This window comes from Salvelinus fontinalis, chromosome 4 (genome assembly GCF_029448725.1).
Source record: "Salvelinus fontinalis isolate EN_2023a chromosome 4, ASM2944872v1, whole genome shotgun sequence".
NCBI classification, from domain to species: domain Eukaryota; kingdom Metazoa; phylum Chordata; class Actinopteri; order Salmoniformes; family Salmonidae; genus Salvelinus; species Salvelinus fontinalis.
In genome coordinates, this window is record NC_074668.1 from 11,979,602 (window position 1) to 12,001,457 (window position 21,856).

Sequence of the window (21,856 nt, forward strand, 5' to 3'; positions counted from 1 at the left end):
GAACTCTTTGGCCTGAATGCCAAGTGTCACATCCGGAGGAAAATTGGTAGTATCATGCTGTGGGGATGTTTTTCAGCAGCAGGGACTGGGAGACAAGTCATGATTGAGGGAAAGATGAACGGAGCAAAGTACAGAGAGATCCTAGATGAAAACCTGCTCAAGAGTGCTCAGAACCTCAGACTGGAACGAAGGTTCACCTTCCAACAGGACAATGTCGCTAAGCACACAGCCAAGACAACGCAGGAGTGGCTTCGTGACAAATCTATGAATGTCCTTGAGTTGCCCAGCCAGAGACCGGACATGAACCCGATCGAACATCTCTGGAGAGACCTGAAAATAGCTGTGCAGCAAAGCTCCCCATCCAACCTGACAGAGCTTGAGAGGATCTGCAGAGAAGAATGGGAGAAACTCCCTAAATACAGGTGTACCAAGCTTGTAGCGTCATACCCAAGAAGACTCCTGGCTGTAATCGCTGCCAAAGGTGCTTCAACAAAGTACTGAGTAAAAGGTCTGAATACTTACGTAAATGTGATATTTCAGTTTTTTTATTTTAATACATTTGCTAAAATTTCTAAAAAACATTTTTTCTTTGTCATTATGGGGTATTGTGTGTAGATTGATGAGGGAAAAAACGATGTAATCCATTTTAGAATAAGGCTGTAACGTAACAAAATGTGGAAAAAGTCAAGGGGCCTGAATACTTTCCGAATGTACTGTCAAACTAATGATCAAAGTCCATCATCATAATTGTCACACTTTACATGAATGGTCTTCAACACAAGTATAATTTATAAACAACATAGTATGGTGGTAGAACCATGTCATGACCAATAAAGACAGTATCCACATCCACTAAAAGCATTCTTAAAACCATTGTGCCATTGCCATTAATTATACCACTCTGAGATCAGTTGCTATGGGAATCACCCCTACAAGAGATCGGTTACCATGGCGACCTCTACCACAGTTACTATGGACACGGCTTCAATAGTTATTACTTGTGCAAATGTGTCCCCTGTTACTGGAGAGAAGATGAAAAACCATAGACATCTGTACCATAGAAACCATGGAGAGTGGCATTGTCCAGAAAACTTCCAGAGGCAACTGACAACCTACATAATCACGTCAGAAACAAACACGCATGCACGCACACAAAGGACACTGACTCAACTTGTACTAATACACACACTCAGACGACACACACTCACCCACAGATGCAGGGACTAAACCCGAGCAAGGCCGATTAAAAGAAAAACATGAAAAATTCAATGGAACTAAAAAGCCGACTGCGTCTGAATGGGTTTATTTATAAAGGCTGTCTGGTATAACTAGAGCTACCGACAGATTAATAACATCTACCCATATTCACAAGGAAATATTCCCCTTTCCAATAATAGACTATAACTATATTCCTTGGCTCTCTCTAAAACAAACTTTAAAATCTGTGTGGCCATTCTCTTTAACATAACATCCATTCAAATGTAGTATGTCTGTAACACACTCCATATCTCCTCTTCTCAAAGACTGTTACTCTTTTCTCTGTGATGTAACTATCTCTAACTATTGTCCTCTGGCTCTCTTTCTAGGACTTGTCATGTGGTTGAATGTGTGAAGTCAACCATGCACTCAGATTACTATGGGGACAGCACATTGATCCAGAACAACAACATAGCCACTGTTGCAACCAGAAACCCTACACAGACTAGTAGAACGAATACAATCCAATATAGAATCTTCTATGAATGTGCATGTGCAGTACTGCATTTTTTTTGAGTCTGTATTACATTACTGTATTTCATTACTGTATTACATTACTGTACTTCATATGTAATAGCCTGGAATGTATTTACTGCACTGATACTCAGTCAAACACATTTCCAAGCGGCTCTGAGACCATGCAGACCATTGAATGGTGAATTCTAGGGTGATGTAGACCTCCATAGCACCCTGTGATGAGTACTACATCATGTTAGACACCGAGAGAGTTTAGACTCAGAGGCCTCTGTGTATGCTCCAGTGACCAGCGCCATGCGTCACTAATGGCCAAGCTCTAATGCTGCTGTTTGGGGTTGGAGAGCCCTACTTCTGCCCCTAGAGGTCCCCGCTCCACCCCCCCAAACCCTAGACTCTCAAACTCTTGTTCCACGGCACTTTACCTCTGGAGCTAATGGTGCTCTTACTTCCATGTCAAATAGCACTTTACACAACAGCCAGAGATAAAAAACACTAAGAAGGAGCATCTGAAGGGAGGGATAGAGAGATGCTTCACATCTCAGATGGAGAGCATGCAGCATGCTGGGAGAACGGGTTCATAATGATGTATTACAGTCTCTCTCTCTCTCTCTCTCTCTCTCTCTCTCTCTCTCTCTCTCTCTCTCTCTCTCTCTCTCTCTCTCTCTCTCTCTCTCACACACACTCACACACACACACCTTTGGACAATCTCAACAGATCACAAAAACACTGAGCAGTTCCTAACACTTCTCTGTGCTGTCTGCAATACACAACTGCTGAGGGTCATGTCTCGAGCGAAAACAGCTTTTCAGGTGTTTGTTGAAAGCAAAGACGGGTAGAAAGCATTTTTAACATGTTACAATTCAAATTGTATTACAATAAAATGTGTTAGTGTATAATATTTGTATTTCCAATACGTTTTTAGCATGTACATTTCCGGCAGAGCTGGGAGAGAGCAGCAGTTATCCCAGCATCGCCTGCCAAATTGTCCATGAAATAGAACCAGAAATGGCCATCATCAAATACCCTCCTGTCTGCTCGCTTAGACAGCTTTGGATAATGTTAGGAACCAGTCATACTGTAGGGAATGAATGAAAAGTGTTCTCTAGCCAATCAGCATCAAGGTCACTACCTGGTGAGCTCCTCTTTGATCTTCATTGGCTCGTGAGGGTAGAATTTGACCCGGAAGCACATTGTGTAGGGCTGCTGAGCTGTTAAAAACAAACACAAAAAAGGAGCTTGAGAAAAGAGATGAAAGAGGGAAGAAGAGAGGAGAGACAAGAGGGACAGAGAGAAAATAGAGAGAGAAAGAGAGAGAGAGAACAAGAGAGAGAGAAGATAGAGTGAGACTATTTTTGATCTTTCATTTGTTAATGATCATGACTGTAATTATTCACACTCACAGAGGAGGTATTTAACTGCTAGCGATGAGCAGGACTCTTTCATGGGCACTCACACACACACGCACGCACGCATGCACACTCACACACACACACACACACACGCGCTGACACACTAATGAGTAAAAGATGAACCCGTGTGCTTTTCTAACTATATTTTCTCATGGGCTCCTGAGTTCTTCTGCAAACAGATACAAGTTGGATAAATGTAGATAAACTTCAATTTTTTTTCGCGAGGCTCTTATACAGGATACTAACCTCAACATCAAAACCTTCAATCCAAATCAAAATTCCAGACCTAAAACCTTGATTTTGGACAAAATTACCTGAATGGATTATTACTACCAAGGACTATCATGAAAAAACATCTAACAAACCAAAACCTGCAGAAGAAACACAGAGGAACCTGGAAATACCATCCAACACAAAACTGATTGAGTAATGTTCAGTCTGAATCTACTTCTGAAGGCAAAAAGTAAAAGACAATAATCTCTAGATAATTGTGTTATATAAAGCTTAATAAATAAGGCTACTAAGCTACCAAGCTGCTAGGACAGAGCTGACCTGGCTGCAACTTCAATTAGCACTGAAGTGTGAAGTGAGAGGTGTGAAAATTCTTGAGCTTAACAATGGCAAGAGATTTTCACAGCTCCCCCCACCCAAATGCAGAGGCCTTTGAAGCCCCCATGGCTTATCCCTGGGCAGAGGTCATTACAATACAGTACCCCATGGATATTAAAAATAACACTGAACCGAATAATATTTTTAAAAAAGCTCCTTGGCCAGCAGCATACCACCCTGCATACCACTGCTGGCTTGCTTCTGAAGCTAAGCAGGGTTGGTCCTGGTCAGTCCCTGGATGGGAGACCAGATGCTGCTGGAAGTGGTGTTGGAGGGCCAGTAGGAGGCACTCTTTCCTCTGGTCTAAAAAATATCCCAATGCCCCAGGGCAGTGATTGGGGACACTGTCCTGTATAGGGTGCCGTCTTTCGGATGGGACGTTAAACGGGTGTCCTGACTCTCTGAGGTCATTAAAGATCCCATTGCACTTATCGTAAGAGTAGGGGTGTTAACCCCGGTGTCCTGGCTAAATTCCCAATCTGGCCCTCAAACCATCATGGTCACCTAATAATCCCCAGTTTACAATTGGCTCATTCATCCCCCTCCTCTCCCCTGTAACTATTCCCCAGGTCGTTGCTGCAAATGAGAACGTGTTCTCAGTCAACTTACCTGGTAAAATAACGGTAAAATAAAATAAAAAAATAAAAAAAGGACAATACAGAGACACTATTTGCTGACGCTACAAAGAGGAGAATGTAAGCAACTTAATGTTCCACACAGACCATCCCCTGGCATGGCACAGTGCTATAAGAGCACACTACCCTTATGTCAAGAGAGAGGGTATTGTCCCTGGGTGGAAACTCAGAATACTAGACATTGAGGAAATTGAAACAACCTCTGTCAACGTGTACAAGTCTGGGACAGTAATGGTGCAGGGCATCCTCATGCAGTTACAGCAGGACTTACAGGATCAAATAGAGAACACAGCAGGAAAAGCTCTCTCTCTGTGATGACTCCCCATCCTGAGTGAGTCTGATCACACCTCTTCAAACTGTCCTGCAGACGTGGACAGTCACCCCCCCCCCCCCCCCCCCCCAGCACTGAACACACCCAGGTCTCACAACTGCACTGCTCCTCCATCATTGAGAGGGATAAATTCACAGAGCTGGAGAGAGACATGGTGGAGCTCAGAGAGATAGTCCACACAATCCAGACAGAACAAACTCACAAAACAGACCAGCACAACAAAACCCCACAACAAGACCCGGAGGGCAGAAGGTGGAGATGGACGGCTGTCTGAGAGAGCTGGCTGCTCTACGTACTGAGGTGAGAGAACTTAAAGAGGCACACACAGGCACTGAATGAGGAGGTGACAAAGCTGAGGTGTGAGAGAGAGCAGGACACCCCCAGAAAAGCCAGCAGAACAGCCCACCTTAGACCCGGACCACAACACCACAATGGGACAGACAACACAGGACCCACCAAGCCAACCGACCCCACCTCCTCCTAACAGACCCCATCCCCTCCCAACAGACCCCACCCCCTCCTAACAGACCCCACCCCCTCCTAACAGCCCCTATCATCTCCCCTGATAGCTCTCTTGACAACCCCCCCACATCCACTGAGGACACACATCCACTAAGGACACACATCCACTGAGGACACACAAAAGCCAGAGATTGTGCTCCTCATGGACTCAAATGGAAAATACATTCAAGAGGAAAACTTTTTCCCAAACACAAAGTGGCTAAACTCTGGTGCCCAAACACTAGGCATGCCCTGTAGTTGTTGTCAGAGGACAAACTAGGGTCCCCCAGCTTCATCATCATGAATGAATCATGACACAAATGACCTGAGGGCCCAGCAGGAAAGGGAGTGATTGAAAAAGCTTCTTCCACTTCCCCCAACGCACAAGTGGTTATCTCCACCCTGCTGCCACGAAAATACTTTCACCTTGCCACCATACAGCAGGTGAATGCAAGCATTTTGCGAGACTGTGCCTCAAAGCCTAATGTCAACCTGGCCCACCACTCCACCCTGGACTTGAACAGCCTTTCCATCAAGGCAGAAATCCCAACTTTTACCAAGACCCTGAAGGACGTCACCCTCAACCGTAGCCCCAGCACCTCACACAGGAGCAACAGAGCAACAGACACCCCGCCCAGACCAGCAGACACCCTCCCAGACCTGCAAAACCCCCTCCTGAAGGACCTGCACCGAGAGAACCCATGCCAAGAGGACCTACACCCAGACTACAACATCACCAGCCACACCCCAACCAGCCAAGACCACCACAAGTAAAACCTGGCCACACCCTATATAGGCCTCCCCCATATCAGACCTATGCCCCTTCTGCCCACCCCATGCCCCCGGCCCCTGCGGCAAGGACCTCAACATGACAGCAGGACATATGCCCAGGCCGTGAGCAGAGCGACAGGCCCAACCCCCACTATTACACCCGCCTAAGCCCCATCCTGCCACCTAAGAGGTGTGTAACAGATGCTCAACTTGCTCTGCTCACACCTACTGTGATGGTCCGGGCCTAAACCACACAAAAACAACACTAGACACTATGGAATACAAAGCTCACCCTGGAATATACAAGGTCTGAGGTCATCTGGCTTTGGACTAAAGAGCAGGAACCCAGACTTCATCAAAGAAATTGGAAATACAGACATTTTCATCCTACATTTGGTATAGAGCAGGCCTAACCCACTCTATTAAATTAATCAAAACAGGAACATTTTACATCTGGCTAGAAATTAATAAGGAAATTATCTCAACAGAGATAAATGTCCTCATGTGTGCTACCTACATCCCCCCAATAGAATCCCCATACTTTAACGATGACTGGTTTGCCATCCTAGAGGGGAGATCAACAATTTCCAGGCGCAGGGACATGTACTAGTCTGTAGCGACCTAAATGCCAGAATTGGACGAGAACCTGACCCCCTCAGCACACAGGGGGCCAAACACCTACCTGGAGGTGACAAAATTCCCTCCACCATACGCCCCCATGACACAACTACGACAACATAACAAACAGAAATGGTTCACACTCACAACTCCTGCAGCTCTGTCGGACGCTGGGTATGTCCATAGTCAATGGTAGGCTTCAAGGGGACTCGTACAGTAGGTACACCTATAGTTCATCTCTTGGCAGTAGTACTGTAGACTACTTTATCACTGACCTCAACCCAGAGTCTCTTAGAGCGTTCACAGTCAGTCCACTGACACACCTATCAGATCACAGCAAAATCACAGTCTACTTGAACAGAGCAATACTCAATCATGAGGCATCAAAGCCAAAGGAACTGAATAATATTAAGAAATGCTATAGATGGAAGGAAAGTAGTCAGGAAATCTACCAAAAACAATTAGGCAACAACAAATTCAATTGCTTCTAGACAATTTCCTGGACAAAATGTTTCACTGTAATAGTAAAGGTGTAAACATAGCAGTAGAAAACCTAAACCGTATATTTGACCTCTCAGCTTCCCTATCAAATCTAAAAATGTGAAGCAGACAACCTAAGAAAATGAACAACAATGACAAATGGTTTGATGAAGAATGCAAAAACCTAAGAAAGAAATTGAGTAACCTATCCAACCAAAAACACTATGGTGAAACACTAAAACAATACAGAAATACACTACGGAAAAAGAAGGAACAGCACGTCAGAAGTCAGCTCAGTGTAATTGAAGAATCCATAGAATCTAACCACTTCTGGGAAAATTGGAACACACTAAACAACAACTAAACAGTCATAACAAAGAACAAACAGCAAAAACATATACATGATCAAATACAAATCTTAGAATCAACTATTAAAGACTACCAGAACCCACTGGATTCTCCAATTACATTGAATGAACTACAGGACAAAATACAAACCCTCCAACCCAAAAAGGCCTGTGGGGTTGATGGTATCCTAAATGATCAAATATACAGACCACAAATTCCAATTGGCTATACTTAAACTCTTTAACATCATCCTTAGCTCTGGCATATTCACCAATATTTGGAACCAAGAACTGGAGACAAATTTGACCCCAATAACTACCGTTGGATATGCGTCAACAGCAACCTTGGGGAAATCCTCTGCATTATCATTAACAGCAGACTCATACATTTCCTCAGCAAAAACAATGTACTGAGCAAATGTAAAATGGGCTTTTTACCAAATTATCTTACGACACACCAGGTATTCACCCTGCACACCCAGTTGACAAACAAATAAACCAAAACAAAGGCAAAGTTTTTCTCATGCTTTGTTTTATTCTACTCAATTTGGCATGAGGGCCTGCTATACAAATTGATGGAAAGTGATGTTGGGGGAAAAACATATGACATTATCAAATCCATGTACACAAACGACAAGTGTGTGTTTAAAATAGGCAAAAAACACAAACATTTATTTTCACAGGGCCGGGGGGTGAGAGAGGGATGCAGCTTAAGCCCCAACAGTCTACAGAACCCGGCCTCACCCTATTAGAATCTGAAGTAAAATGTCTACTGTTTGCTGATGATCTGGTGCTTCAGTACTCAACCAATGAGGGCCTACAGCAGCACCTAGATCTTCTGCACAGATTCTGTCAGACCTGGGCCCTGATAGTTAAATCTCAGTAAGACAAAAATAACGGTGTTCCATTAAAGGTCCAGTTGCCAGGACCACGAATACAAATTCCATCTAGACATCATTGACCTAGAGCACACAAAAAACTATACATACCTCGGCCTAAACATCAGCGCCACAGGTAACTTCCGCAAACATGTGAACGATCTGAGAGACAAGGCAAGAAGGGCCAGCTATGCCATCAAAAGGAACATCAAATTCGACATACAAATTAGGATCTGGCAAAAAATACTTGAATCAGTTATAGAATCCATTGCCTTTTCTGGTTGTGAGGTCTGGGGTCCGCTCACCAACCAAGAATTCACAAAATGGAACAAACACCAAATTGAGACTCTGCATGCAGAATTCTGCAAAAATATCCTCTGTGTACAATGTAAGACACCAAATCATGCATGCAGAGCAGAATTAGGCCGATACCTGCTAATGATCAAAATTCAGAAAAGAGACGTTAAATTCTACAACCACCTAAAAGGAAGCTATTCCCAAACCATCCATAACAAAGCCATCATCTGCAGAGAAATTAACCTGGAGAAGAGCCACCTAAGCAAGCTGGTCCTGGGGCTCTTTTCACAAACACAAACAGAGCCCCAGGACAGCAACAGAATTAGAACCAACCAAATCATGAGAAAACAAAAAGATAATTACTTGGCACATCGGAAAGAATCGAACAAAAAAACAGACCAAACTAGAATGCTATTTGGCCCAAACAGAGAGTACAGAGTGGCGGAATTGTATTTATTTTGATGTATTTCACCTTTATTTAACCAGGTAGGCTAGTTGAGAACAAGTTCTCATTTGCAACTGCAACCTGGCCAAGATTTAAAAAAAGTAGTTTGACACATACAACAACACAGAGTTACACATGGAATAAACAAACTGACAATCAATAATACAGTAGAACAATCTATATACAGCATGTGCAAATGAGGTAGGATAAGAGAGGTAAGGCAATAAATAGGCCATAGTGGCAAAGTAATTACAATATAGCAATTAAACACTGGAATGGTAGGATGTGCAGAAGATGAATGTGCAAGTTGAGATACTGGGGTGCAAGATAAATAAATAAATACAGTATGGGGATGAGGTAGATTGGATGGGCTATTTACAGATAAGCTATGTACAGGTGCAGTGATCTGTGAGCTGCTCTGACAGCTGGTGCTTAAAGCTAGTGAGGGAGGTAAGAGTCTCCAGCTTTAGTGATTTTTGCAGTTCGTTCCAGTCATTGGCAGCAGAGAACTGGAAGGAGAGGCGGCCAAAGGAAGAATTGGCTTTGGGGGTGACCAGTGAGATATACCTGCTGGAGTGCGTGTTCCGGGTGGGTGCTGCTATGGTGACCAGTGAGCTGAGATAAGGCGGGGCTTTACCTAGCAGAGACTTGTAGATGACCTGGAGCCAGTGGGTTTGGCGACGAGTATGACGCGAGGGCCAGCCAACGAGATCATACAGGTCACAGTGGTGGGTAGTATATGGGGCTTTGGTGACAAAACGGATGGCACTGTGATAGACTGCATCCAATTTGCTGAGTAGAGTGTTGGAGGCTATTTTGTAAATGACATCGCCGAAGTCGAGGATCGGTAGGATGGTCAGTTTTACGAGGGTATTTTTGGCAGCATGAGTGAAGGATGCTTTGTTTTGCGAAATAGGAAGCCGACTCTAGATTTAATTTTGGATTGGAGATGTTTAATGTGAGTCTGGAAGGAGAGTTTACAGTCTAACCAGACACCTAGGAATTTGTAGTTGTCCACATATTCTAAGTCAGAACCGTCCAGAGTAGTGATGCTGGACGGGCGGGAAGGTGCGGGCAGCGATCGGTTGAAGAGCATGCACTTAGTTTTACTTGCATTTAAGAGCAGTTGGAGGCCACGGAAGGAGAGTTGGAATACCTGACCACTGTGACTGACCCAAATTTAAGGAAATCTTTGACTATGTACAGACTCAGTGAGCATAGCCTTTGTATTGAGAAAGGCTGCAGAAGGCAGACCTGGCTCTCAAGAGAAGACAGGCTATGTGCACACTGCCCACAAAATGAGGTGGAAACTGAGCTGCACTTTTTGACCTCCTGCCAAATGTATGACCATATTAGAGACACATATTTACCTCAGATTACACAGACCCACAAAGAATATGAAAACAAACCCAATCTTAATAAACTCCCATATCTACTGGGTGAAATACCACAGTGTGCATCACAGCAGCAATATTTGTGAGCTGTTGCCACAAGAAAATGGAACCAGTGAAGAACAAACACCATTGTAAATACAACCTATATTTATGTTTATTTATTTTTCATTTTGTACTTTAACTATTTGCACATGATTACAACACTGTATATAGACATAATATGACATTTGAAATGTCATTATCCTTTTGGAACTTTTGTGATTGTAATGTTTACTGTTCATTTTCTATTGTTAGTTTCACTTTTGTTTATTATCTACTTCACTTGCTTTGGCAATGTAAACATGTTCCCCATGCCAATAAAGCCCTTAAATTGAAATTGAATTGAGAGAGCATTGAGATCATGCATTTAGAGTGAAAATTGCCCCTGGAGGACACAAGTATTTGTTTTCTTTGAACTTGAAGTCCTATAAAGTGATGTCTCATAATTCTAGGCCAAAGAGGACAGCGAAGAAGACATACATGATGGAAGGGTTTCGTCCCAACTTGTACCACTATTCCCTATACTGTATAGTACACTACTTTTGACCAGAGCCCTATGCGTCCACTATATGTGGAAATAGGGTGCCATTTGAGACCCACGCCATGATTGATAGGTTGGAGAACAGGAGGAAGTCATCACTGAGTGCCAGTGCTGGCTGAGTTAACTGAAGTCCCCGTCTATACCAGCTGAATTCTCAGTGGCATTATCTGGAGAAACAGACAGAAGATAAATAATAATAAACACAAAGATCCTAAATAACCTAAGCTGCTTATTCCTGAGTCTTGAGGAACAGAGTGATATTTAATAACATTTCCAGAGGAGCCTATTGCCAAACACACACATAAGTAGACACGCACATGTATACACACACACACCTAATGTGTGAAGGAAACTCGCCAGAGGGATATGGGAAGTGTCAGTTCAGCTCAGACATATCAAGAGCCCACCCTCCATCCTTTTGTCTCATCCTCTCAATCACTCCCACATTCTGTCTATACTGTACACTTCCATTTACAAGTTCTCTGTCTATCTTTAACTCCATACATATCTCATCTCTCCCTCGTCTTCTCTTTCTCATCCAATCTGATCTCTCTTTTTGCCACTGTCTTTCTCTCCATCTGCCCCCGTACTCCCTCTCTCTCCATCTGCCCCCGTACTCCCTCTCTGTCCATCTGCCCCCGTACTCCCTCTCTCTCCATCTGCCCCCGTACTCCCTCTCCCTTCATCTGCCCCCGTACTCCCTCTCTCTCCATCTGCCCCCGTACTCCCTCTCTGTCCATCTGCCCCCGTACTCCCTCTCTCTCCATCTGCCCCCGTACTCCCTCTCTGTCCATCTGCCCCCGTACTCCCTCTCTGTCCATCTGCCCCCATACTCCCTCTCTGTCCATCTGCCCCCGTACTCCCTCTCTCTCCATCTGCCCCCGTACTCCCTCTCTCTCCATCTGCCCCCGTACTCCCTCTCTCTCCATCTGCCCCCGTACTCCCTCTCTGTCCATCTGCCCCCGTACTCCCTCTCTGTCCATCTGCCCCCGTACTCCCTCTCTGTCCATCTGCCCCCGTACTCCCTCTCTGTCCATCTGCCCCCGTACTCCCTCTCTGTCCATCTGCCCCCGTACTCCCTCTCTGTCCATCTGCCCCCGTACTCCCTCTCTCTCCATCCGTACTCCCTCTCTCTCCATCCGTACTCCCTCTCTCTTCATTTGAACTCCCTCTTTCGCTACCTGCTTTTTTTCTCTCTTCCTCTCCCTCCCTTTCTCTTCTATTGCACATGTTCTAGAGCTGAGCGCATGAGTAATAGTTTCTTGATTAATTTATGCTCTGGGAGAAAGAGAGAGAAAGAGAGAGAGAGAGATTAAGAGAGAGAGAGATATTGAGAAAGAGATATTGAGAGAGAGAGAGAGAGAGAGAGATAGAGCGAGAGATAGAGAGAGAGACATTGAGAGATACTGAGAGAGAGAGAGATATTGAGAGAGATATTGAGAGAGACACTGAGAGAGATATTGAGAGAGAGGGAGAGAGAGGGAGAGAGAGAGATATTGAGAGAGAGAGAGAGATATTGCAAGAGAGAGATTGAGAGAGATTGAGAGAGATATATATTGAGAGATATTGAGAGAGAGAGTAAGAGATATTGAGAGAGATATTGAGAGAGAGAGAAAGATTGAGAGAGAGAGAGATTTTGAGAGAGATATATTGAGAGAAATATTGAGAGATATTGAGAGATATTGAGAGAGAGATATTGAGAGAGAGAGATATTGAGAGAGAGAGAGATATTAAGAGAGAGAGAGAGATATTGAGAGAGAGAGAGAGAGATATTGAGAGAGAGAGAGAGATTGACCGATTAATCGGAATGGCCGATTAATTAGGGCCGATTTCAAGTTTTCATAACAATCGGAAATCGGTATATATATTTTTTACACCTTTATTTAACTAGGCAAGTCAGTTAAGAACACATTCTTATTTTCAATGACGACCTAGGAACGGTGGGTTAACTGCCTTGTTCAGGGGCAGAACAACAGATTTTTACCTTGTCAGCTCAGGGATTCAATCTTGCAACCTTACGGTTAACTAGTCCAACTAGTCCAACGCTCTAACCACCTGCCTCACGAGGAGCCTGCCTGTTACGCGAATGTAGTAAGAAGCCAAGGTAAGTTGCTAGCTAGCATTAAACTTATCTTATAAAAAACAATCAATCAATCATTCATAATCACTAGTTATAACTACACATGGTTGATGATATTACTAGTTTATCTAGCGCGTCCTGCGTTGCATATAATCGATGCAGTGCGCATTCGCGAAAAAGGACTGTCGTTGCTCCAACGTGTACCTAACCATAAACATCCATGCCTTTCTTAAAATCGTATATATTTTTAAACCTGCATATATAGCTAAAAGAAATCTAGGTTAGCAGACAATATTAACCAGGTGAAACTGTGTCACTTCTCTTGCGTTCATTGCACGCAGAGTTAGGGTATATGCAACAGTTTGGGCCGCCTGGCTCATTGCGAACTAATTTTCCAGAATTATGACATAACATTGAAGGTTGTGCAATGTAACAGCAATATTTAGACTTATGGATGCCACCCGTTAGATAAAATACGGAACGATTCTGTATTTCACTGAAAGAATAAAAGTTTATTTTTATTTTTTTTTATTTTAAATTTTATCCCCTTTTTTCCCCAATTTTTCGTTGTATCCAATCGCTAGTAATTACTATCTTGTCTCATCGCTACAACTCCCGTACGGGCTCGGGAGAGACGAAGGTCGAAAGTCATGCGTCCTCCGAAGCACAACCCAACCAAGCCGCACTGCTTCTTTAACACAGCGCGCCTCCAACCCGGAAGCCAGCCGCACCAATGTGTCGGAGGAAACACCGTGCACCTGGCCCCCTTGGTTAGCGCGCACTGCGCCCGCCACAGGAGTCGCTGGAGCGCGATGAGACAAGGAAATCCCTACCGGCCGAACCCTCCCTAACCCGGACGACGCTAGCCCAATTGTGCGTCGCCCCACGGACCTCCCGGTCGCGGCCGGCTGCGACAGAGCCTGGGGGCGAACCCAGAGACTCTGGTGGCGCAGTTAGCACTGAGATGCAGTGCTCTAGACCACTGCACCACCCAAGAATAAACGTTTTGAATAAACGTTTTGAATAAACGTTTTGAATAAACGTTTTGTTTTCGAAATGATAGTTTCCGGATTCGACCATATTAATGACCTAAGGCTGGTATTTCTGTGTGTTATTTTGATATAATTAAGTCTATGATTTGATAGAGCAGTCTGACTGAGCGATGGTAGGCACCAGCAGGCTCGTAAGCATTCATTCAAACAGCACTTTTGTGCGTTTTGCCAGCAGCTCTTCGCAATGCTTCAAGCATTGCACTGTTTATGACTTCAAGCCTATCAACTCCCGAGATTAGGCTGGTGTAACCGATGTGAAATGGCTAGCTAGTTAGCGGGGTGAGCGCTAATAGCGTTTCAAACGTCACTAGCTCTGAGACTTGGAGTAGTTGTTCCCCTTGCTCTGCATGGGTAACGCTGCTTCGAGGGTGGCTGTTGTCGATGTATTCCTGGTTCGAGCCCAGGTAGCGGCGAGGAGAGGGATGGAAGCTATACTGTTACACTGGCAATACTAAAGTACCTATAAGAAATCCAATAGTCAAAGGTATATGAAATACAAATCGTATAGAGAGAAATAGTCCTATAATTCCTATAATAACTACAACCTAAAACTTCTTAACGGGGAATATTGAAGAATCATGTTAAAAGGAACCACCAGCTTTCATATGTTCTCATGTTCTAAGCAAGGAACTTAAACATTAGCTTTCTTACATGGCACATATTGCACTTTTACTTTCTTCTCCAACAGTTTGTTTTTGCATTATTTAAACCAAATTGACCATGTTTCATTATTTATTTGAGGCTAAATGGATTTTATTGATGTATTATATTAAGTTAAAATAAGTGTTCATTCAGTATCGTTGTAATTGTCATTATTACAAATAAATGTAAAAAATCGGCAGATTATTCGGTATCGTTTTTTTTTGGTCCTCCAATAATCGGTATCGGTATCGGTGTTGAAAAATCATAAATCAGTCGACCTCTAATTGAGAGAGATATTGAGAGAGACATTTAGAGAGAGAGAGATAATGAGAAAGAGAGATATTGAGAGAGAGACATTGAGTGAGAGAGAGAGAGAGAGAGAGATTGAGAGATGGAGAGAGAGATATTGAGAGAAAGAGAGAGATTGAGAGAGAGATATTGAGAGAGAGAGACATTGAGAGATAGAGAGATATTGAGAGAAGGAGAGAGATATTGAGAGAAAGAGAGAGAGATTGAGAGAGAGAGAGGTATTGAGAGAGAGACATGGAGAGAGATAGAGAGATATTGAGAGAAAGAGAGAGATTGAGAGATGGAGAGAGAGATATTGAGAGAAAGAGAGAGAGATTGAGAGAGACATTGAGAGAGAGAGAGAGAGAGAGAGAGAGAGAGAGAGAGAGAGAGAGAGAGAGAGAGAGAGAGAGAGAGTGCGATTGAGAGATATTGAGAGAGAGATATCACTTTTGTATATTATCTACTTCACTTGCTTTGGCAATGTTAACATATGTTTCCCATGCCAATAAAACCCCCTGAATTGAATTGATATTGAGCACGATGAAGTTCATTGAGCATTAGAGGAGAAATGAACATGTAAATCTACTAAATGCTGTTAATGCCCACACATTCAGCTCTATCTCCACAACACTGTCCATAACCAGCGCAGAGAGGATTTAATAAACACAGATAAATACTGTCCAAATCCTGTGTCCTGTTCGATGGTCTCAGAGATGAATGCACAGAAAATCCAACAACATCTGCTGTCAGTGTTCTGTTTGCTTCAGTGTTCTGTTTGCTTCAGTGTTCTGTCTGCTGTCAGTGTTCTGTTTACTTCAGTGTTCTGTCTGCTGTCAGTGTTCTGTTTACTTCAGTGTTCTGTTTGCTGTCAGTGTTCTGTCTATTTCAGTGTTCTGTTTGCTGTCAGTGTTCTATCTATTTCAGTGTTCTGTTTGCTGTCAGTGTTCTGTCTGTTTCAGTGTTCTGTTTGCTTCAGTGTTCTGTTTGCTTCAGTGTTCTGTCTGCTGTCAGTGTTCTGTTTACTTCAGTGTTCTGTTTGCTGTCAGTGTTCTGTCTGTTTCAGCGTTCTATCTCGTTCAGCGTTCTGTCTGTTCAGCATTCTGTCTCGTTCAGGGTTCTGTCTCGTTCAAGGTTCTGTCTCGTTCAGCGTTCTGTCTGTTCAGCGTTCTGTCTGTTCAGCGTTCTGTCTGTTAAGCGTTCTGTCTGTTTCAGCGTTCTGTCTCGTTCAGCGTTCTGTCTGTTCAGCGTTCTGTCTCGTTCAGCGTTCTGTCTCGTTCAGCATTCTGTCTCGTTCAGCATTCTGTCTCGTTCAGCGTTCTGTCTGTTCAGCGTTCTGTCTCGTTCAGCGTTCTGTCTCGTTCAGCGTTCTGTCTCGTTCAGTGTTCTGTCTCGTTCAGCGTTCTGTCTGTTCAGCGTTCTGTCTCGTTCAGCGTTCTGTCTGTTTCAGCGTTCTGTCTCGTTCAGGGTTCTGTCTCGTTCAGGGTTCTGTCTCGTTCAGGGTTCTGTCTCGTTCAGGGTTCTGTCTGTTTCAGCGTTCAGTCTGTTCAGTGTTCAGTCTGTTCAGTGTTCTGTCTCGTTCAGGGTTCTGTCTCATTCAGGGTTCTGTCTCATTCAGCGTTCTGTCTCGTTCAGCGTTCTGTCTGTACAGCGTTCTGTCTGTTCAGCGTTCTGTCTGTTCAGCGTTCTGTCTGTTTCAGCGTTCTGTCTGTTCAGCGTCTGTCTGTTTCAGCGTTCAGTCTGTTCAGTGTTCTGTCTCGTTCAGGGTTCTGTCTCGTTCAGGGTTCTGTCTCGTTCAGCGTTCTGTCTGTTCAGCGTTCTGTCTGTTTCAGCGTTCAGTCTGTTCAGTGTTCTGTCTCGTTCAGGGTTCTGTCTCGTTCAAGGTTCTGTCTCGTTCAGCGTTCTGTCTCGTTCAGCGTTCTGTCTGTTCAGCGTTCTGTCTCGTTCAGCGTTCTGTCTCGTTCAGCGTTCTGTCTGTTCAGCGTTCTGTCTGTTCAGCGTTCGGTCTGTTTCAGCGTTCTGTCTGTTCAGCGTTCTGTCTGTTCAGCGTTCTGTCTGTTTCAGCGTTCTGCCTGTTTCAGCGTTCTGTCTCGTTCAGCGTTCTGTCTGTTCAGCGTTCTGTCTGTTCAGCGTTCTGTCTTGTTCAGCGTTCTGTCTGTTCAGCGTTCTGTCTGTTCAGCGTTCTGTCTGTTCAGCGTTCTGTCTGTTCAGCGTTCTGTCTTGTCTGCTCTGTCTATCAATATATCTGTCTTGATCTATGCTCTATCAGAGCTCTGTTTCAGTGTTTTAGGGATGCCTCTCTGTCTCATTGTTTCACTGCTGTAGGGCTTGATCTAAGGCTTGTTTCCCACTTCGGAGAGGAGCATAGGCCACATCCCTAGTGCCACATGGGCACCCATACAAACACTATTGCCACATCAAACACTGAGAGAGAACAGAAGGGAACACTTACACTTCATCTGCTTCACTATGGGTTTATTGGGCTCCAGCCAGTGCTGAGAGAGAGAGAGAGAGAGAGAGAGAGAGAGAGGAAGAGAGAGAGAGAGAGAGAGAGAGAGAGAGAGAGAGAGGAGAGAGAGAGAGAGAGAGAGAGAGAGAGAGAGAGAGAGAGAGAGAGAGAGAGAGAGAGAGAGAGAGAGAGAGAGAGAGAGAGAGAGAGAGAGAGACGAGAGAGAGAGAGAGAGAGAGAGATGAGAGAGAGAGAGAAGAGAGAGAGAGAGAGAGAGAGAGAGAGAGAGAGAGAGAGAGAGAGAGAGAGAGAGAGACATGGGGAGTGATGTTAAAAAAGGTTGTTCATTGCCCTGAGTGCAGCAGAAAGAAAGAGGAGCATTGTCATTGTGTGTGTTGGCATCAGGGAGAGGCTTTATAAACATGATTATATGTCAAGTGCATATTCATATTTAATTAACATGTAGCATGTTGAGGTGTAATATAGGTATCGGCATAGACCTTGGATTGAGTTGTAATGGTGGTGTAAGGTTCAATGGCCAGGGTTTTTACTGTAGATTAGTGTTGTGTGTGTTCTGTCATCATCTCCACTGTCATACCAACAGAATGTCAACTCAGAAACCCTGTATTAAAAACGTAAATTAGACAGCATAAAGGAGGGTAAATAATTTACTGGTCGGATGCCGAGAGATTTTCCGCCACAGCACGGAGACATTGCACATACACCGGGATAAACACCGGAAGACTGTTGCCGTGGCAACCCTCAACCGAAATGAGTCGTCATGAGTTCAGATACGATTTCAGACAAAACATTTGCTCGTCATTCTGCCATGGTGGACCTCCGTTTTATCCTCCGGCCCAGAAAAGCACTGTTCTTTGGTTAATCTCATTCCCATGCACTTCTGTCCACCTGGGGGCTATTCATTGGTTGACTATAAGAGAGAGGTGTTGTTGATTGGATGAGTAGTAAGCTTGTCTCTCAGGGAGGTGTATGTACTGGCTAAAAGTAGGCAGCTTTGTATAATGGTTAACAGGTGGAATTAGAGTGCTCGTCAGGACACCCGGACAGATGAATTGGATGACTACCTAAAAGGAGGGATTTGGCGTAATGCACGGTCGTGTCTGTCCCGTCTCTGATGATGATGCTGGGATATTTACTTCCTGCATATCATGATCAAAGAGAGATTGATTCTGCTTGGAGTGATTCTGCTTATATCAGAGGGGTTGTGTACAGCAGAACACATACTTCTGTCTCCTATGGATTAATAAAGTATACTTATTATTCTTGAGGAAGCACATGCACAAACAAACAAACAAACAAACAAACAAACACACACACGTCAGGTTGACGTTCATTGTCATGAATCTTGGTCTGGAGAGGCAGAACTGTGTGGTTTCTGCTAGTTTGGCAAGCTGCAAAGTAAAAATTGGCTATATTATCGTAAAAATGTATAAAAAATAAATTGTGGGTTAGGGTTAGGCATTAGGGTTAGCAGTGTGGTTAAGGTTAGGGTTAGGCATTAGGGTTAGCAGTGTGGTAAGGGTAGGGTTAGGGTTAGGCATTAGGGTTAGCAGTGTGGTTAAGGTTAGGGTTAGGCATTAGGGTTAGCAGTGTGGTTAAGGTTAGGGTTAGGCATTAGGGTTAGCAGTGTTTTATTTTTTTTATTTTTTTTTTATTTCACCTTTATTTAACCAGGTAGGCTAGTTGAGAACAAGTTCTCATTTGCAACTGCGACCTGGCCAAGATAAAGCATAGCAGTGTGAACAGACAACAACACAGGGTTACACATGGAGTAAACAATAAACAAGTCAATAACATGGTAGAAAAAAGAGAATCTATATACAATGTGTGCAAAAGGCATGAGGTAGGCAATAAATCGAATAATTACAATTTAGCAGCAATTTAGCAATAAATCATCAGATGATCATGTGCAAGAAGAGATACTGGTGTGCAAAAGAGCAGAAAAGTAAATAAATAAAAGCAGTATGGGGGTGAGGTAGGTAAATTGGGTGGGTAGTTTACAGATGGACTATGTACAGCTGCAGCGATCGGTTAGCTGCTCGGATAGCAGATTTTTAAAGTTGTTGAGGGAGATAAAAGTCTCCAACTTCAGAGATTTTTGCAATTCGTTCCAGTCGCAGGCAGCAGAGAACTGGAAGGAAAGGCGTCCAAATGAGGTTTTGGCTTTAGGGATGATCAGTGAGATACACCTGCTGGAGCGCGTGCTACGGGTGGGTGTAGCCATCGTGACCAGTGAACTGAGATAAGGCGGCACTTTACCTAGCATAGCCTTGTAGATGACCTGGAGCCAGTGGGTCTGACGACGAACATGTAGCGAGGGCCAGCCGACTAGGGCATACAGGTCGCAGTGGTGGGTCGTATAAGGTGCTTTAGTAACAAAACGGATGGCACTGTGATAAACTGCATCCAGTTTGCTGAGTAGAGTATTGGAAGCTATTTTGTAGATGACATCGCCGAAGTCGAGGATCGGTAGGATAGTCAGTTTTACTAGGGTAAGTTTGGCGGCGTGAGTGAAGGAGGCTTTGTTGCGGAATAGAAAGCCGACTCTAGATTTGATTTTGGATTGGAGATGTTTGATATGAGTCTGGAAGGAGAGTTTGCAGTCTAGCCAGACACCTAGGTACTTATAGATGTCCACATATTCTAGGTCGGAACCGTCCAGGGTGGTGATGCTAGTCGGGCGTGCGGGTGCAGGCAGCGAACGGTTGAAAAGCATGCATTTGGTTTTACTAGCGTTTAAGAGCAGTTGGAGGCCACGGAAGGAGTGTTGTATGGCATTGAAGCTCGTTTGGAGGTTAGATAGCACAGTGTCCAGGGAAGGGCCGGAAGCATACAGAATGGTGTCGTCTGCGTAGAGGTGGATCAGGGAATCGCCCGCAGCAAGAGCAACATCATTGATGTATACAGAGAAAAGAGTCGGCCCGAGAATTGAACCCTGTGGTACCCCCATAGAGACTGCCAGAGGACCGGACAACATGCCCTCCGATTTGACACACTGAACTCTGTCTGCAAAGTAGTTGGTGAACCAGGCAAGGCAGTCATTAGAAAAACCGAGGCTATTGAGTCTGCCGATAAGAATATGGTGATTGACAGAGTCGAAAGCCTTGGCCAGGTCGATGAAGACGGCTGCACAGTAATGTCTTTTATCGATGGCGGTTATGATATCGTTTAGTACCTTGAGCGTGGCTGAGGTGCACCTGTGACCGGCTCGGAAACCGGATTGCACAGCGGAGAAGGTACGGTGGGATTCGAGATGGTCAGTGATCTGTTTGTTGACTTGGCTTTCGAAGACCTTAGCTAGGCAGGGCAGGATGGATATAGGTCTGTAACAGTTTGGGTCCAGGGTGTCTCCCCCTTTGAAGAGGGGGATGACCGCGGCAGCTTTCCAATCCTTGGGGATCTCAGATGATACGAAGGAGAGGTTGAACAGGCTGGTAATAGGGGGTGGGACAATGGCGGCGGACAGTTTCAGAAATAGGGGGTCCAGATTGTCAAGCCCAGCTGATTTGTATGGGTCCAGGTTTTCCAGCTCTTTCAGAACATCTGCTATCTGGATATGGGTAAAGGAGAAGCTGGGGAGGCTTGGGCGAGTAGCAGCGGGGGGGGGCGGGGCTGTTGGCCAAGGTTGGAGTCGCCAGGAGGAAGGCATGGCCAGCCATTGAGAAATGTTTGTTGAAGTTTTCGATTATCACGGACTTATCAGTGGTGACCGTGTTACCTAGCCTCAGTGCAGTGGGCAGCTGGGAGGAGGTGCTCTTGATTTCCATGGACTTTACAGTATCCCAGAACTTTTTGGAGTTAGAGCTACAGGATGCAAATTTCTGCTTGAAAAAGCTGGCCTTTGCTTTCCTGACTGACTGCGTGTATTGGTTCCTGACTTCCCTGAACAGTTGCATATCGCGGGGGCTCTTCGATGCTATTGCAGTTCGCCACAGGATGTTTTTGTGCTGGTCGAGGGCAGTCAGGTCTGGAGTGAACCAAGGGCTATACCTGTTCTTGGTTCTGCATTTTTTGAACGGAGCATGCTTGTCTAATATGGTGAGGAAGTAACTTTTAAAGAATGACCAGGCATCCTCAACTGACGGGATGAGGTCAATATCCTTCCAGGGTACCCGGGCCAGGTCGATTAGAAAGGCCTGCTCGCAGAAGTGTTTTAGGGAGCGTTTGACAGTGATGAGGGGTGGTCGTTTGACCGCGGACCCGTGGCGGATACAGGCAATGAGGCAGTGATCGCTGAGATCTTGATTGAAGACAGCAGAGGTGTATTTGGAGGGCAAGTTGGTCAGGATAATGT

General features: G+C 44.5%; 1 protein-coding gene across 5 annotated transcripts in view; it reads right to left on the reverse strand.

Annotated features, from left to right (window-relative positions):
- frmd3 (FERM domain containing 3) overlaps nucleotides 1-21,856 on the reverse strand; it is a 120,152-nt gene that overhangs the window by 57,295 nt on the left and 41,001 nt on the right. For all 5 annotated transcript variants that reach the window (XM_055918788.1, XM_055918787.1, XM_055918791.1 and 2 more), the window contains exons 3-4: nucleotides 17,545-17,587; nucleotides 2,865-2,943 (exon numbers count right to left, since the gene is read on the reverse strand). In XM_055918788.1, the coding sequence (XP_055774763.1) occupies nucleotides 2,865-2,943; nucleotides 17,545-17,587 (122 nt within the window). The remainder of the gene's footprint in view (nucleotides 1-2,864; nucleotides 2,944-17,544; nucleotides 17,588-21,856) is intronic.